Source organism: Coccinella septempunctata, chromosome 4, assembly GCF_907165205.1.
Source record: "Coccinella septempunctata chromosome 4, icCocSept1.1, whole genome shotgun sequence".
Taxonomy (NCBI): domain Eukaryota; kingdom Metazoa; phylum Arthropoda; class Insecta; order Coleoptera; family Coccinellidae; genus Coccinella; species Coccinella septempunctata.
In genome coordinates, this window is record NC_058192.1 from 38,588,769 (window position 1) to 38,606,291 (window position 17,523).

The 17,523-nt window shown below is 36.7% G+C and overlaps 2 protein-coding genes across 2 annotated transcripts in view; both read left to right on the forward strand.

Moving 5' to 3' along the window:
• The first annotated feature begins 584 nt into the window (after window positions 1-584).
• The window catches only part of LOC123312563 (sodium-coupled monocarboxylate transporter 1-like), a 383,426-nt gene continuing 366,487 nt past the window's right edge, over window positions 585-17,523 (forward strand). The window contains exon 1 of the mRNA XM_044897058.1: window positions 585-835. Within this exon, the coding sequence (XP_044752993.1) occupies window positions 636-835 (200 nt within the window). The 5' untranslated portion in view covers window positions 585-635. The remainder of the gene's footprint in view (window positions 836-17,523) is intronic.
• LOC123312564 lies at window positions 2,551-4,179 on the forward strand. The gene is made up of 4 exons (XM_044897059.1): window positions 2,551-2,994; window positions 3,051-3,250; window positions 3,329-3,400; window positions 3,526-4,179. Exons 1-4 carry the CDS (start codon window positions 2,714-2,716, stop codon window positions 3,864-3,866), a joined length of 894 nt encoding a protein of 297 aa, XP_044752994.1. The 5' UTR covers window positions 2,551-2,713; the 3' UTR covers window positions 3,867-4,179.

Sequence of the window (17,523 nt, forward strand, 5' to 3'; positions counted from 1 at the left end):
GTTTTCTGGAAAGGCCTGGATGAACCGCATTCACCATTAGGCTTTGGCCAACGACTCATGAAACGCCCTGTAGATCTCGTTACATCTATATTAACGTTAAATTCAAAATTTATTGATATAGGTACAGAATCTTTTTTAATTTTTTTTTGCTATCTGTGAGAGCAGCTATAAATTGATAAACAGATTAATAAATATTATTAATATTTAGATATCTCTCGTTCAGAACCACAACATTCAGTGATCTCGCGTGTCTTCATGGTATTGTAACTAGTGTTTATTAGGAATATGATCTGAAATAATGTTTTTTATCTCGAAATCTTTCACGACGTAACATCTGTAGTCATCAAATCTGAGCATAATTTGTCGCAAGAGTCCCATTTAATTTCCAAATTGTAGCATGCCCACGTATCAAACAAAACTCCATGCTATATAAAAAAAGTTTATCCTTGAAGACCCCGTTCATACTCCAGTTGTACATGCTTACATTATAATTAGGAATATTCTTCTCTGGCGTCCAATTTTCCAATTGAGCTCAAATTGTCGTTACTATTTACAACGTTAATGGTCCACTTTATATACTTACTCTTAAGGTGCTGAGATCGAAATAATATCATCAAACGGTTTTCAACAACAAAATGAACTACGACCTAGAAGATGTCGATCGTTATTTTGACGCTTTCGATTACATTGTATTTGCCATTATGTTGTTGGTGTCTGCCTTAATTGGTGTTTATTTTGCATTTTTTGCGAAAGTGAAACAAAATACTACACAAGAGTACCTCATGGGAGGAAAGACTATGGGCATATTTCCAATTTCGATGTCAATGATTGCGAGGTAAGGTTTCTCTTCTGAAGATTTTTGAATTTTTCCAGTTTGCCTCACGGAATTATTCATAACATAAAATATTTACGGCCGGTTTCATAATCGAACCTAACGGCCGGTTTCATAATCAAACCTGAAGTCGATTTAATTTTAAAGCTTTATAGTTAACCATTATGCATATTTTGATAGTTTTATGTTCCTTTTCTCAGAGAACTGAGAGTAATATTCTGTAGTATGCAAGAATTTCTGAAAATATTAAATAACTAGGATATCAGTGCCCTTTTTGTTGAAAAAATTTTCTGAGGTTCATACTCGCAACGATGGTAAAGTCTATATTGTTTTCTGATGTGAATAATGTGAAGAGATATGTCGTCCTTTTAAATCTGAATTTATTTCTGCCACCTCTATACACCTCGCCCAATGCAAACACTCATGTGAAGTTGGCGCCGACTTTTTCGAAAAATAAATTTTTTTTTTGAAGTTCTGGGTAGATTTGAAAGAGATCTGGAGTTCCTGATAAAAATTTTGAATAGTTCCGTCTACTCGTGAATTCTAATGAAAGAAATAAATTGGTGCACAAAAAAAATTAGAACACAGGTTTTTGACTCTCGAAAAAAATCATTTTGAGAGAAAAAATTGGAGATATTTCTTTTCTGATCAGAGTTCTGAATAGCGATAGAAGAGTTCTACAAAATATGTCAAGTGACTTTTATCGAAAAAACAAAACTTTTCAATTTATCAGCAAAAACAAGGTCAGGATTTTCAAAATTTATATTTCCTATATTGGCAAAACTTGATCGCAGAAGATCTCTGATGAGAGTTCTGAATAGCGCTCGAAGAGTTCTACAAAATATGTCAAGTGAGTTTTATCTAAAAAACAAAACTTTTCAATTCATCAGCAAAAATAAGGTCAGGAATAAATTTATATTTCCTATGTTGGCAAAACTTGATCGCAGAAGAGTTCTGATGAGAGTTCTGATTAGCGCACGAAGAGTTCTACAAAATATGTCAAGTGACTTTTAAAGAAAAAACAAGACTTTTCAATTTATCAGCAAAAATAAGGTAAATATACGTGTGTATACTATTCAAAAAATTAAATTTCAAAATATCCTAGAATAACATTCTTAAATATTCAGATAACCCGAAATCTTCATAGTTCAGGTATTTTTCTATCGATACCCTAGGATTCCAATACTAGAAATGGGATGCAATAAAACTTCATTCTGTATTCTGTTAAGTATCTTTGAAGCAATAATATCTTAATCGCTATATATGGCTTCTTTCGAATATGGGAGAATACAAAACACGGGATAAAGTTTTAACACCATAATGCGGATTTTCTTGCACCAAAATGTTCCTTAAAAAACTTCATTTGAATAAATTTGAACTCTTCTGCGATCAAGTTTTGCCAACAGAGGAAATATAGATTTTCAAATTCCTGACCTTATTTTTGCTGATAAATTGAAAAGTTTTGTTTTTTCGATGAAAGTCACTTGACATATTTTGTAGAACTCTTCGAGCGCTATTCAGAACTGTCATCAGAACTCTTCTGCGATCAAGTTTTGCCAACATAGGAAATATAAATTTTCAAATTCCTGACCAAAGATTATAGAGTATAAAGATGGGAAACGAAGCGACTACGGTGATATGAGCGCCATCTGTGTGTCACGCGTGTTATTAAGACTGGTTAAAATATTAGCTATTAGTGGGGCTATTTGCAGAAACGTATGAACCCTCCCTCTATGATATGAAGCAGTGACAGAGTTGTCTCTGAGATTAACCTCTCTCTGAAAATATGAACTTTTGATTGAAAGATTTCACATCGGATATATTTACATGGCCATCATGATACTAATACAACTTTACAGATAATCTAGTTGTTTTAGTATAATGATGGCCATTTTGTTACTTTTGTTATTCCTGTCTTTCGTATCGCTCGCCGCTTTTTCGCTCGCTCTTTATCAATCGTATTTTGCTGTTGTTGTTGTTCCTGTGTTATTTTCTTGTTCCTGTGTTGTTTTCTTGTTCTTGTGTTGTTGTGTTTTGTTGTTGTTGTTCATTTTTCTCACCAATATGTCTTACGGAAAGTACTGTATGGTGAAGACCTGCAGGAATAATAAAAAGGACTTTCCGAAATTGAGTTTCTTCAGTTTGCCGAAGAAAATGGAAATGTAAGTATTGAAACTCATACTAAGTGATTCGGGCATTTATTGATTTTTATTTTCAGTGCTCTGAAGTGGATGGAATTTGCAGGGCGTAATGACAATGACTTGGACAAAGAATATACCATGTGCAGTGAACATTTCATCGAAAGTCAATTTAAAACGGTTTATCCATGTAAGTTGTTGTATCCAGGAAGTATCCCATGCATTAAGGGGCCACATGCGATGAAGAGGGTTAATGAAAATGATGCTTTGAATACTGATGGTAGTTTTTTCCACATATCTCTGACGAAATAATCATTCATCATATATTGAATCCAATTTTTTGTTTTTCCCTATGCAGGAAGCATTCCTTTCATGAAGGGGCCATGTGCAATGGAGACAGATATTGAAAGTGGTACAGCAAATACTGATTGTTAGTCCTCCTAAATATTTGTGATACAAATAGTTGAACGCAATACTTTACTACTTTACAGTACCTCATATTGAGTTAATTTCTTCATCATATATATTAGATTACCAGTATTTCTTCTTTTTCAGATATTCCTTCGTGTTCAAATGTGCCCAAAAGAAATTCTTCTATGAAAAATATAGCCAAATCTTCCCTTCGAAGAGATAGCAAGATTAAGAAGCTGAATAAGACAGTCAACTCCCTGCGATGCAAAATATACAGAAAGAAAGTCCCCGTTTGTTTCTGTCAAAGTAAGCCTCCTATATGCAGCAATAAGGTCACAATAAATAGATTGATTAATGAATCAAAAAATTATCTTTCCAAAGAGGCACATGTTCTTTTCGCCAATGAGTTAAGAGCAAGTTTTGTGAAGAAGTACAACCGACGATATGATGATAGTGTACGAGAGATGTGTCTCCTATGGTATTAGGTATGCCTCACCTAAAGGTTATAAGGCAATATCAAAAAGCCTGAATTTGCCAACACCAAGAACATTGAAAAACTGGCAGTCAAAATTGAAACTTTCTCCTCGAATAAGTCCAGCTATGGTAGAATATTTGAGGTTACATTTCTCAAAAACGCTGATCAGAAAAAAGAAATCTGTTCCCTCTTCAGTGGCGGATTTACCATAGAGGCTGAGTAGGCTGAAGCCTAGGGCGGCAGATTTTAGGAGGCGGCAAATTTGGGGACAATTTTTTTTTAACCCATTATAGAAACTGAAACACTTGTATTTCAAATCTATTTAAATATCTATCTACATCCCGACATATAAAAAAAACTGAACAAGTAGTGCATCATTATTTTGCCCTGCATGATAATTATTTTCCTGTTTCCCTCTTATTTCGGCCGCAGTGGACTCTTAACTGAAAGTTCGTGAGGGTGAAAAATTTTTGGTGATTCTGAATCGTTGGGATGTGTTTTTTCACAACACAATTCAAGAAATGTTTGTCCAAATTTCGATATAGCAGTTCGTACCTATGGCTCTATGTATACACCATCGACAAATGGTTCGGGCGAGAAAAGCTTTTTTTGCTTGAAAAAGGTGAAAAGTTAGGTACCTAAGAACCATATTAAGGCAAGAAAAGCTGAACGCTTTGGTTTTTTTGTGTATAGAGTCAGAACTAATGAACAAAATTTCATATGATGACATAGCAGAAAGATATTTCAAGAGCAGGTTTCATAAAACTTTGATTTTGCGATCAACGATTTGACAGTCACTCGATTTCTAAAACGAAATCACTAAAACCTTTTCATTTTTGAATATATTGTACAAGTAGCAATTGAGAATAATTTATTGGACCTATAAACATCATAATTTGATGCGAGAATGATATTCTAAATGATCTTGACTGTGATTTCGTGCTAAAATTCAAGGAATAAAAAAATAATCATGATGATAGCGTGAGTCGTAGAGGCTGGAATCATTTCTGAACTAGAATTTATCTAGTAAGCGGATGTAATTTTGATATGACAACTGACAAGTTTGGATTAACTTTGATTCAGTTACAATTATTTGTTGATTTGACTATCATATTGGGAATTTTGTCACATACTCATTAAAATGATTGTGTGCGCAAACGCAGAAAAGTTCGATATGCAATTTGTTTACGGTTTTTTTCTGAAAAACCGTGAATTTTCGCAAGATACTACAATAGACCTTATTTGTTAAAAATGGATCAAGCTCTCCAAAATCAATTTTGTTTATTGTGAAATATGGATATGGAATAAAGTTTCTTGCGGAACAATGTTTAGGGGTGGCTTTCAATAGCTAGCACTTTCAATCATAGAGGAACAGCACTGAAAACTTCCCCGCATAAAATATCTGCTTAATTTCATTCTAGTCAGTTTTTCGATTCTCAAGAAAAAAATCAAAAACTGATTTTCGGGTGCCACCTTTAGGAAACTGTAACTAAGCAGGGGGCTCAGAAAAAAAAATTTACATTGAAGATCCAAACTATTTTTTGACAAAGAATTTAATTTTTCGCAACAATTCCTATGCACCATGTATATATTATATTTGCTGTTTCTTTTCGTCTTTGCTACTTGTTTTTATAGTTGCTGAACTAAATGCTGAACTTGAACTAAATAATTATGGTAAGGGCGACAAAATTTGAATAGCCTGCTGGCGGAAAATATGTAAATCCGCCACTGTCCCTCTTGTTTGATGAAATTGCTTTGAGTGAAGAGTTGCACTTTGACCAGTCAAATGGAAAAATAGTTGGAGTTGTTGACACAGGAACAGAAGGAATGACAGAGGCAGAGGAAATTCAGCACAAATTCTGAGTGAATCAGTGAGTGTCACAATGGATGTACTCATGCAATTGGGGCAACTTCCAGCAGAGTCCATGTTCACTTCACAGTTCAGTAGTGACATGGACAAAGCATTTGACTGCCTAAATAGTAGTAAATTAGAGGAGGACCAATTGAAAATGAGATATGCTATGAGTAAGAATTCACCTCACAGCGACTTTCTCATTAAAATTAGGGACAATTTAGAAAACTCCAAATTCTTATCCAAGAGGTCTGTACCACCATGTATCGATGGCTTTATTATTACAATCAATAGTGTACTCCAGCTAGCCGATGATCTGAGGAATATATACGATATCCCCAATCTGCTCACTCGTCACTTGAATCAAGATCCACTTGAAGATTTTTTTGCCACAGTTTGGCAACAACACGGATGCTGCCAGAACCCAAGCCCCAAACAATTTGAAAATGGTCTTCGACATAATTATATAACTTCAATAACAAAGTTATGTTCTAATTCTAATTGGGAGGAGGACTTCACATTCTCTTTAGAGAAATTAAAAGAATTGTTTCATATAACTGTTTATGAAAACGAAGGAGAGAATACTATTTTGGAGCTGAAAGATATTGAAGAAGTGCAAATCGACCTTGAAGAAAAAAATGCAGTCTTGTATGTCTGTGGATATATGGCAAGGAAATTTCTCAAACTCCATCCCTGTGAGATCTGCAGTAATAATCTTCTTGACAAACAAAAGCTTCTGAAAGGACAACATCAGGTATTCACTTATTTTAAACAGGGAGAATCAATTGATACTGAAAAATGTTTACTTTATGCTTCTCAAAAAGTTTTTAATTATGTTGAAAATCTAGAAATCATCCATAATTCATACTTCAATGAGTTGCTGTATAGTAAACAAATAGTTGTGGAATTAATAGACAGTGAAGTTCAAGCATAACATTGAATTTGCAATCTGTTCCACTGAATATTCAGATAAATTTTTACAGCTATTTATGACCATCAGGTGTCACTGGGGTGTTCGATTTATAAATCAAAGAAAGAATAAGAAAGTAGCAACAAAAAATCAAAAATTGAAAAATATTTGTCATGAATGAACAGTTTTGTTGTTACTTTCATTTTACATTGATTTATGAATTCAAAATCCCAATAGCATCTGTAATAAATAAATGTGAAAATTTGTCTGTAGAACAAAGTTCAACATTAATGCTAAGCTTGAATTTCACAATTTGTTTGCTATACAGTAACCCATTGAAATATCTAAGGATAATATCAAGTTCTCTAATCTTGAATTGATGTGGTGGTGACTTGATAAAATTCATATTTCAATTAGAAACTGAATGAATTCGCTTCCACTAACATGACTTGAATTAAGTGGAAAGCAGTTAATTCAGTTTTTACTTTAACACTGCTGTTGAAAAGCTTTTTAGAAGCATATAGTAAATATTTTTCCTGGATCAAGTGATTCAGCCTTTGAAGATTTGAGGTTGTTCTATCAAAATTTTGTTTTCATCAAGAAAAGTCTGCAGGGAAGAATTTTGATTAATTTCTTCACCAGGCATAAAAAACTGCATTCTTCATGTCAGTTTCGTATCTCATTATCTTTCATCATTACCAAAATATTTTATTCTTATTCTATTCATTTGAATGTTATCAGTTTTTAATTTTTTTTTTTTTTTTTTGAAGAGAATGTATAACTTACATGAAGTTATATAATTATGACAGAGCTCAAAGTCAAACAATTGGGACTGTATTTCTAATAGCAATAATGTGTATTGCCTTTCAGCAAATCTTTTCTCAACTGAATTGTGCTTTGAGTGATGAATTAGCAGTTAAAGAATATTTTATTTATTTTCCAGATTATCAGGTACTTGAAGTTGTATTGAACACAACATTGACAAGTGGGATAGATTTCTTTGACATTAATTTGGAAGAAATCATTTTCCTTTCCTTCGATGAGGAAGTCAATCACTCATTTTCGTTTATAATTCGTCTCTAATTCACATACTTTGGACAGTCAAATGCTTTAGCCTTCAGCCACTTTGAACTAGCAGAGAAATTGGAATCTTCCAACGGTTCTTCAAATAACATTAGTTCAACAATTTCAGCACTAACCAATTCACTCATTTTTTGATCTGGACTCTCATTGTTTTGTGGGTGATGACATTCCATTGCATATATTTCCAAAATACTGGTATGTATGACAACATACTCAGCCAAACTACTTTGCATGAATCTTCGTGGGATGAGGTAGATTATAGGAGAGATATTATTTTTTCATTTTTTTCAATAATAAGTACAATCCTGTTTAAATTTCTATTCTCTTTGACACACATCGATGGAATTAAGGGCTATTGAATGCGACAATTCATTAGTTGCGTTGAAATCTAGAAAACAAATTCATTAACATATTCCCACACCCCTTGCAATATCCATCCTTCCTTCTAAATTTTCTTTCACCATATATTTTCTCATTTGACTATTGACTTTGAACTCTTCGCTGCAAGCATTATTATTCATCATATCAGGCTCAGTTCTCGAATCTGTTAGAATTAGAACCTATAGGAACATGATGCTATGGTAAATAACATTGGAAGCATTAAAAAATTCAAAATGAGAAAACTGGAAGACGTTGGTGATATCTTGTGTTCGAAAAGGATTCATCAATGGATTGAAATACTTTATTCTGAAATTCATTTTATTCGATAAAATAAATTTTTCTATGGTTTTTCAACAGCCAGTATATTTTAGGCCGGGCCGATTCGGAATAAATGGTGAAGGAAAAAAGGGTTTCTTTTGACCTCAAGAATCGCTTTTGTTGAAATATTTTTATGAGTGAAAGACTTACCCTATATATTCATATATGCAACAGCCGGACATTCTCTGCAAAATTATGGCAAGAAAACGGCAGAGATTATTTTTTATGCAACTGAACAGTGAATTCTACCAAAAGTACATATGTAACTGCAGAGAATTCACAGCACATGAATTTACGAGTAAATTCTCTAGAGAATTCTCGGCTGTTCCAATTCGGGCTTAAAATCAATGAAGTAGGTGTTAAGAAACGACAACAAGAAACAGATCCTAGAACCTATTCCACGTTGTAGATCTCAGTGTAGGCAGACAATTGGGTACCATACATATCTTCTTATGATAACTCTCTGTCTGCTGTGCAAGAAATATACCCTCAAAAACTTTATTTTCAATTTTGACTGCTGAAGCCAGGAAAAATCTCTTGCAAACTTTTTTGATTCATTAATCAAATGACCTCCTGCTTTGCAGAACGAAACGAATTGGATTTATTTTTGGTTATTGTTGAAGTTATTCGCATTATGGAGTTGACTTGTTGTTATTCCTATGGGTTCACAAAGATTGGTCAGGAAATCAAAGCTTGAATGACATAACTTAAATAAGTTTACAAGCAATAATTTAGTCATGAGCATATCGCACCTCCCCATTCCCAGATATAGGCCAAGCATTCGATAAAGTGTGGCATGAAGGATAATTAGACAAAATTAAAACAATTCTTCCACTTCAGTATTATCCTATCCTAAGGTCATATCTCACAGATAGGCAATTCAGAGTCAAAGTAGGCGAAGCAAGATCCCGAAACTTTCCCATAAAGGCAGGAGTTCCGTTTCCGTGGTCCATATCTATACTTATTATATACTTCTGATCTGCCAACATGCTCATACACAATTATTGGAACTTTTGGTGATGATACAGCTGTTTTAGCTTCTGATGAAGATGCCTCAACTGCAACTAAGCTGGTCCAAGATCACTTAAATTTATAGTACGAGATCCCGCTGCAGAATCAATACGTTCATTACGTATAGAGCAAACACACATTTTTACATACACTTATGGATAGGAGAATACACTGATAGCACCGCAGCCTGTCAAAAGTGGCCGCAAGTAATTTTACTTAAATTAATGTTGAATCAATACTCCAAGAAAAATTTCGTTCACTCCGTTTTGAAATTAAATATCATAGCAATGCATGTAAAGAATACTAAAATCCATAGCTGCCGTTGCACACTCGGTCGCAACTACCTCTCAGCCAGGTGTAAGCAGGTAACATTTCGATGTATTTCTACGTTCATGACGTACACGGATGTTTTTGATATCAAATTGAAGCTAATTTTTTTTTCGAATATGATGAGATATGGCTGCCTGTGAAAAAATAGCCGCAAGTTAGGTCTGCCATCTGTTAAAATAGCGAGATATCCGAAATAAAGTGAGAGAGTTAGACTCATTTTACACTATCGGGTTTTTACCCAATGTTCCGAATTATATCTTCTGGTATAATGGGATCTTTCACACGTGTTCCGGTTTAGTTTCGCACTGGAAAACAACCGGATTGCACTTTCGGCGGCGCTTATCGCCACGAGATTCGAGAGCTAGATGTGCCCACCGTATGAATAAAACCCGATGAATAATTTTTCATTCGGTTGTTTTTCGGTAAAAACTTGACGGTAAAAACCCGTGGTGTGAAAGCAGTCTTAGGGTTCTCAACAGTGCATCTGAATTATTCTTATATCATAACCACGTGTTGGAGGTCGTTGTACACAACGCTGTTGATATTATTTATGTATTAACCCTTCCTCGGGCTTTATAAGAATATTGAGAGTTCGGGCGCAATGCATATAGAAGATTCTGATAAGAATAAGGTCCAAATAAATTAATATTGAAACATGAAACAACTTTTTAAAAAGATGATAATTCTCACCAAAGTTCATTCCAAAGACATTGGCTGATTTATCATGTTTAACAAGATGTATGGGGCAAAAAAAAATAATGAAAAATTCTTAAAAAAAATCAAAGGGTTTGTTTCAACCCACATTTTACCGTGTTGGAAGTCAAAACAAAAGGTGCTACGCTCCGGCCATTTTCGTCAATTCGATGAGGCTCAATGCTACTAAGTAACACTCTTTAATGTTTGGTGAGGAGAATAAATGGTTGGTTTCTTCTGGATGGTTTCCTGAAAGTATCTCGGAAGTTCAACTCCTATACAAGTTGAAAATGTATTATGTAATTGAGATAACAAATTTTCAGATGATGAAAAAACTCTGATTGCGACGACGATAGTGACAACTGCGATTGTGAAAGCAGCGAGGAATCGGACTTGGACTAGGAAATGTAATACAATACACTGATATTAAATATAACTTGATTCAAGAGACCGATTTTGAAGAAACACGAAAAAAAATTCTTGGGATTTAATTTCATTTATACTTGATGAATTAACTATTTTTTATTGGTTATAATTTTGTAAATGTAAAGTCGTTCCTACTATTGTTTGAACCGCCGACTAAGAACCCTATATATCGACGCATGCGCAATGGCTTTAATACTCACACGGCTGGCATCTACCATCCTCATCTAACAAGTGGCGTTGCGCGCCATCTCTTTCACTTTATTTCGGATATTTAGCTATTTTAACAGATGGCAGACCTAACTTGCGGCTATTTTTTCACAAGCAGCCATATATCATCATATTCGAAAAAAAAGTAACTTCAATTTGATATCAAAAACATCCGTGTACGTCATGAACGTAGAAATACATCGAAATGTTACCTGCTTATACCTGGCTGCGAGGTAGTTGCGGCCGAGTGTGCAACGGCAGCTATGGATTTTAGTATTCTTTACATGCATTGCTATGATATGGATGATATTTTATTTCAAAACGGAGCGAACGAAATTCCTCTTGGAATATTGATTAACATTAATTCAATTTAAATTGCTTGCGGTCACTTTTGACAGGCTGCGATGTTATGAGTGTACTGTCCTATCCATAAACGTATGTAAAAATGTGCGTTTGTCTCTGTACGTAATGAACGTAGTGATTCTGCAGTGGGATCTTAGACTATTACTAGCAACATGGATAAGGAAATGGAAAATTAAGATAAATGAAGAGAAATCTGAACAAGTTGATTTCACTTTGAGGAGTGAATCCTGCCCATCAGTCCACATAAAGGAGAAAATAGTCAAATACCTAGGGTTTCATTTGGACGCCCTTCTGACTTGGAAAGAGCACATTAAGAAGAAAATAAAACAAATCGATCTCAAAATTAGAGAACTACACTGGCTGTTGGGAAGAAGATCAAAACTTTCAATAGAAAATAAGATCCTACTGTACAAAACTATTATTATATCAATATAGTCCTATGAAATAGAAATTTGGGGAAGTGCTGGCAAATCGAATATAGCTATTATACAAAGATCTCGATCGAACGCTCTCTGAATGATGGCCAATGCACCTTTGTACATAACCAATCAAACGCTACAAAGACCTAAGAATACCTTATGTCCTGGAAGTTATAAAACACAAAAGCTAGAAACGTCACACAAGGTTGGAAGGGCACTCCAACATGCTTCTACAATCACTTCTATCAGACAACCAACCAAGAAGAGAATAGCTAGCTGATTTACTGAAGAACTAGAAGTTCTTGGAGGGTCACTTTTTTTGAAACCAATTTGTTTTTTTCATTAGAATCCACGATTAGCCGGAACTATTCAAAATTTTCATCAGGAACTCCAGAACTCTTTCAGATCTACCCAGAACTCCAAAAATGTATTTTTCGAAAAAGTCGACGCCAACTTCACACTCTCTCACAGCATGCGAAAAACCTAGCTGGATTCGAACATCTCTAGTTAGAATAACAATTAGTTAATAAAGTACCTTGTGACAATTGTGACAGTCTCTATATAGAACTGAAGAAACCGCTTCTGAAAAAATGATTTAGACAACATAGGAATGACTTTACCAATATAGGAAGCAGGGAGAAAACAGCTCTAACATTGCATACATTTGAAAAGGGAAACAAATTCAAATTTGATGAGGCAAGCATACTTGAAAGTGAAAAGAATAACTATATGTATATCGCAGAATAGTCAGTGAAAGGATACACATAAATCTGAGCAAAACTGTAAATTTTAGGGAAGACACAAACAATCTGAGTATAATAATAATAATACCCCGTATTGATCCTTTCGACATTAAAAAAAGAATTTTAAGGACAGGTCAATCTGAAATAAGTTCCAAGTAAAAGAGAATTCAACCCAACAAATCGACAATAAATATGAAATAGGTACCTACTCATAACAATCATTTACACTATTATGCGAAATGACTATCTACTAAATATTCATCTATTCTATAATGAGATGTTTCAATTAGAATACGTTTCATTGGCTGTAGGGTAAAAAAGGAGCGACAGGCTTCAACAAGCACCCTTTCCTCTATTTTGGTTCTTTTATTACACACAAAAACAGAATACACTAGGGGCACTAAATACCATTGCGGGCAAATCTATATTGAATAGAGGGTCAAACTAAAGTTTTGATATATGTACCTGGTGTTTGAGGATGAATAAACGAAAAGAAATTATGAACACCATCAAGATCCGGAAACTGCAGTATCTGGGCCACATCATGAGAAACGACTCCAGGTACTCTTTACTCCAGACAATCATCCAGGGAAAAATCGATGGAAGAAGAGGTCCAGGAAGGAGAAGAATATCTTGGCTGCATAATCTTAGGAAATGGACCGGAAAAACATCAGCCGAGCTCTTCCGCATTGCCGTAAACAAAGTTAGGCTTGCCATGCTGGTTGCCAACATCCGTAACGGATAGGAACCACAAGAAGAAGAAGACCTGGTGTTTCTGTTCTAATATTAGCGGAAATTCCTATGAATTTAGTGGAATTTCAAGAGCTGGCGAAAAACTATAATAATCATTAACAACGGTCTTTATGTATTCACTCGGAGGTGAAGACCGAACATGAGCGGTATAACTCTGTTTCCCACAATTACGTAGCCTTAACATTGGCTTGAGCAGGATATGGCTCTCTGCGTTGCTCAAGTTACGTCTCAGACCTTGTCGTCTCAGGATACCTGTGCCACAAGATAATCTAGTCGTAGCCGCAACCAAAGTTGCACTGACAGCGTTACCAGTGCAGCTTTTGAACACCTTCTAACGCAGCTCCTACAAAAAGATGGATCAGTCGAACAGGACAAAATTCGTATCCGGAGGTAAAATACCCTCCCATTCGGATCTCCGGGGGAGGGTGCCTGAGCGAGTGAATCATCGAACAAACACCAATGAAAAGCACATAGCTTTTGCAGCATGTAACGTCAGAACCTTGCTAGACAACCCCAAGGCCGACCGACCAGAGAGGCGTACTGCCCTAATCGATAAGGAACTGCAACGAACATCCATTGCAATAGTTGCTTTAAGCGAAACACGCTTTTCGGACGAAGGTAGCTTGGTAGAACAAGCGTATACTTTTTTCTGGAAAGGCTTGCCGGAAGGCGAAATCAGACAACATGGCGTAGGCTTTGCCATTAGAAACGACCTGGCCGCAAAACTTACCGAAAATCCAGTTGGTATCTCAGAACGTTTAATGACCCTACGTTTTCCTGCAGCGAATAACACGTTTGTGAACATCATTGCAGTATACGCACCCACTTTGAACTCCTCTGACAACTTAAAGGACACTTTTTACGAAACACTCGTTGCTACATTAAGTAAAATCCCAAAACGGGAACGAATTATTCTCCTTGGAGACTTCAACGCTAGAGTGGGCAGAGGTCAAGACTCAGAACTATGGCCGGGAATAATAGGGAAACACGGCACAGACAGCATCAATTCGAATGGAGAACGTCTGCTGGCTCTTTGTGCAGAACACAATCTGTGTATAACGAACACCTATTTTATTACGAGACCCAATTCAAGGGGGACCTGGCGCCACTCGCGCTCAGGGCATTGGCATACCCTCGACTATGTGATCGTGAGAAGGAAAGATCTGAAAGAGGTGTTGGTCACTAAACCCAGAGCAGATCTGGAGTGCTGGAATGATCATAGGCTGGTAATCTCGAGAATGAAAATCTCAATGCGCCCAAAATACCAACGCAAGCCAAAGTATCTAAGAGAGCGCCTTCAAATATCCAAACTACAAAACCCTTCTACAAAGGACAGATTCACAGCTGCCGTCAAAGATAGCCTAACACCATCGGATTATAACGACGACATTGAGACTCATTGGCTCCGTTTCAAGTCATCCCTTACAAATACAGCGAAAGAAATACTGGGCACAGAACGCTCCCGAAAATCCCCAGACTGGTTTGCCGACAGCGAAACTCATATCGCACCCCTTTTGGACGCAAAACACAAAGCGATGAAAACCGCAATTAACAAGCCTGGCGATGTTGCAGCCCAAATAGGTTTCATAAACATAAAACGCGAGGTCCATCAAGAAATAAGAAAAATCAAGGATAGCTGGTGGAAAGAAAAAGCGAGGGAAATACAAGCTTACGCCGATAACCATGACTACAGGCGTTTTTTCGAAGCTATTAAAACTGTTTACGGTCCAAGCAGAAAAGCTAGCTTTCCTATAAGAGATGCTCATGGAGCTATTCTAACTGATGATAGAAAAATTCTCGAAAGATGGAAGGAGCATTACTCACAGGTCTTGAATCAAAATAACGACTCGGATTTATCCATTTTAGACCTGCTTCCCGCGTATAGTCCGATGACATCGCTTGATGTCGGAAATCATAAGCGCGATTAAAAATATGAAAAATGATAAGTCACCTGGTCTAGACGGCATTCCGGCGGAGATATTCAAAGCCTTGGATGAGGACATTGTCAATAGTCTCCTAATACTATTCCGCAAGATCTGGGAACAGGGAGATGTGCCACAAGACTTCAGAGACGCTTTAGTTATCAACCTCTATAAGAACAAAGGCGATACGTCGAATTGCAACAATTACAGGGGCATATCGTTGCTTAATGTGGCCGGTAAAATTCTCTCGAAGATTATGGCTAATCGTCTGGTTCCACTCTTAGAGAAGCTTTTACCTGAATCCCAGTGCGGCTTTCGACCAAATCGAGGTACGGTGGACCTAATTTTTACACTGCGACAGCTACAAGAAAAGGCCCGTGAACAACAATCAAGGATTTATACAGCCTTCATCGATTTAAGCAAGGCATTCGACTCGGTGAATCGGAGAGCGCTCTGGAAAATCATGGCACGTCTAGGAGTACCCGAAAAATTCCTAGCAGTGTGTAAAAGCCTTCATACCAACAACACCGCTAGAATACAGCATAATGGCTCTACAACCGACCATTTCTCAACCAACTCTGGAATAAAACAAGGCTGCGTATTAGCGCCTTTACTGTTCAATATTTTCGCCATAGCTGTATCGATAATTGCTGACATGAGCATGCCCGTAAGAGGTGTTGGGATAAGATTCAGATTTGATGGAGGCCTGTTTAACCTGAAGCGCCTCAGAGCAAAAACCCGTACCAAGTTTATCACGGAACTTCAATATGCAGACGACTGTTCACTCATCGCTAGCAGCTCAGAGGATCTACAGATAATGATGGACACCTATAAACATATATACGAAGCTTTAGGCCTTAGACTCAATATTGACAAGACCAAAATCCTGGTAAGTCCGCCAGAAAGCCTTCAAACAGATATCAGCCTGGACAATGAAACTCTAGAACAGGTCGAGCAGTTCAAATACTTGGGAAGCTTCATAAATACTAGGGCTAACCTTGACACGGAAATACACAACCGTATCAATTCGGCATCACGGGCATTCTGGAAGCTGAAGGACAGAGTGTTCCAAAATCACGACCTCAATCTGAAGACCAAGACAGCTGTTTACAGAGCAGTGGTCCTCCCAACGCTTCTTTACGGAAGCGAAAGCTGGACTCCCTACAGGCGACATATTAAACAGCTTGAACAGACGCAGCAACGTCATCTAAGACAGATAATGCACATCAGATGGTTCCACAAAGTTTCGAATGCAGAAGTCTTGCAGCGCGCGAGTTGTACAACAATTGAGACTCAAGTAACGAGGGCCCGACTCAGATGGAGCGGCCACATTCTGAGGATGCAAGACACAAGATTCCCCAAAATAGCTCTATACGGCGAACTCACTGAGGGAGCCCGGAAACCAGGAGGCCAGTATAAGCGGTTTAAGGATACACTACATCAATCCCTAAAATCAGTTAATGCTAATCATAACTGGGAACAACTAGCGTTAGACAGGTCACAGTGGAGGTCTTTGGTCCACAGTTATAATGGAGAATCGAGAAGAATACAGCGGCGGCCAGATCTGGTTGGAGACTATCCATGCCCTGAGTGTGGAAGGATCTGCAGGTCACGGTTGGGTCTCTTTAGTCACAGGAGGGCACACAGTCGCAACTAGCACTAAGAAGTTACAAGTCTGTTCAATTTTTTTTTTTTCCTTCTTCTTTTTGTAGATTTATTCCCGGTAACGGGATACAGCAATGATGATGATGGAGGTGAAATGAGAAAATCAGCGTAAACATCCTTCCTCACCATTGGGGAATGTAACGCATTCTCCAATTATTTACAATGTATCCCAACAAAAATAACAAAGAAATAGAGAATTAGTTCGTCGGCAAAGGACATAATTTGGTAACTGGCCTTTGAGATGTGCCGTCTTTGGTTTTGACAAGGGCGGCTCTAATAATACCGTGTTTTCCTGGAAAAATCTCAACCATAATACCTAGAGGCCATTGCAGAACATGTGTATTTTCATTCAGAACAACTATTGTTCCAATTGAGATGGGACTAGAATTTTTTGTCCACTTCGTACGTATTGAAGTTGGCTTAAATACTCGTTCTTTAAACGTTTCAGTATGACTGAACTATTTGATCAAAAAGTTGCTTTCTGCTCAATCTATTTAAAGCTACATTTGAAACATCAGCTGATGGTAAGCACTGAAGTGTATTTAAAGTGAAGTGAGCATGTGTATGTAATTCAGAATCGGGAGGATCATT

Coding starts and splice junctions, on each gene's coding strand:
- LOC123312564 (XM_044897059.1), top strand. CDS start 2,714: ATGATGGCCATTTTGTTACTTTTGTTATTCCTGTCTTTCGTATCGCTC. Junction 2,995..3,050: donor TTGCCGAAGAAAATGGAAAT/GTAAGTATTGAA, acceptor TTTTATTTTCAG/TGCTCTGAAGTGGATGGAAT. Junction 3,251..3,328: donor TGATGCTTTGAATACTGATG/GTAGTTTTTTCC, acceptor TTCCCTATGCAG/GAAGCATTCCTTTCATGAAG.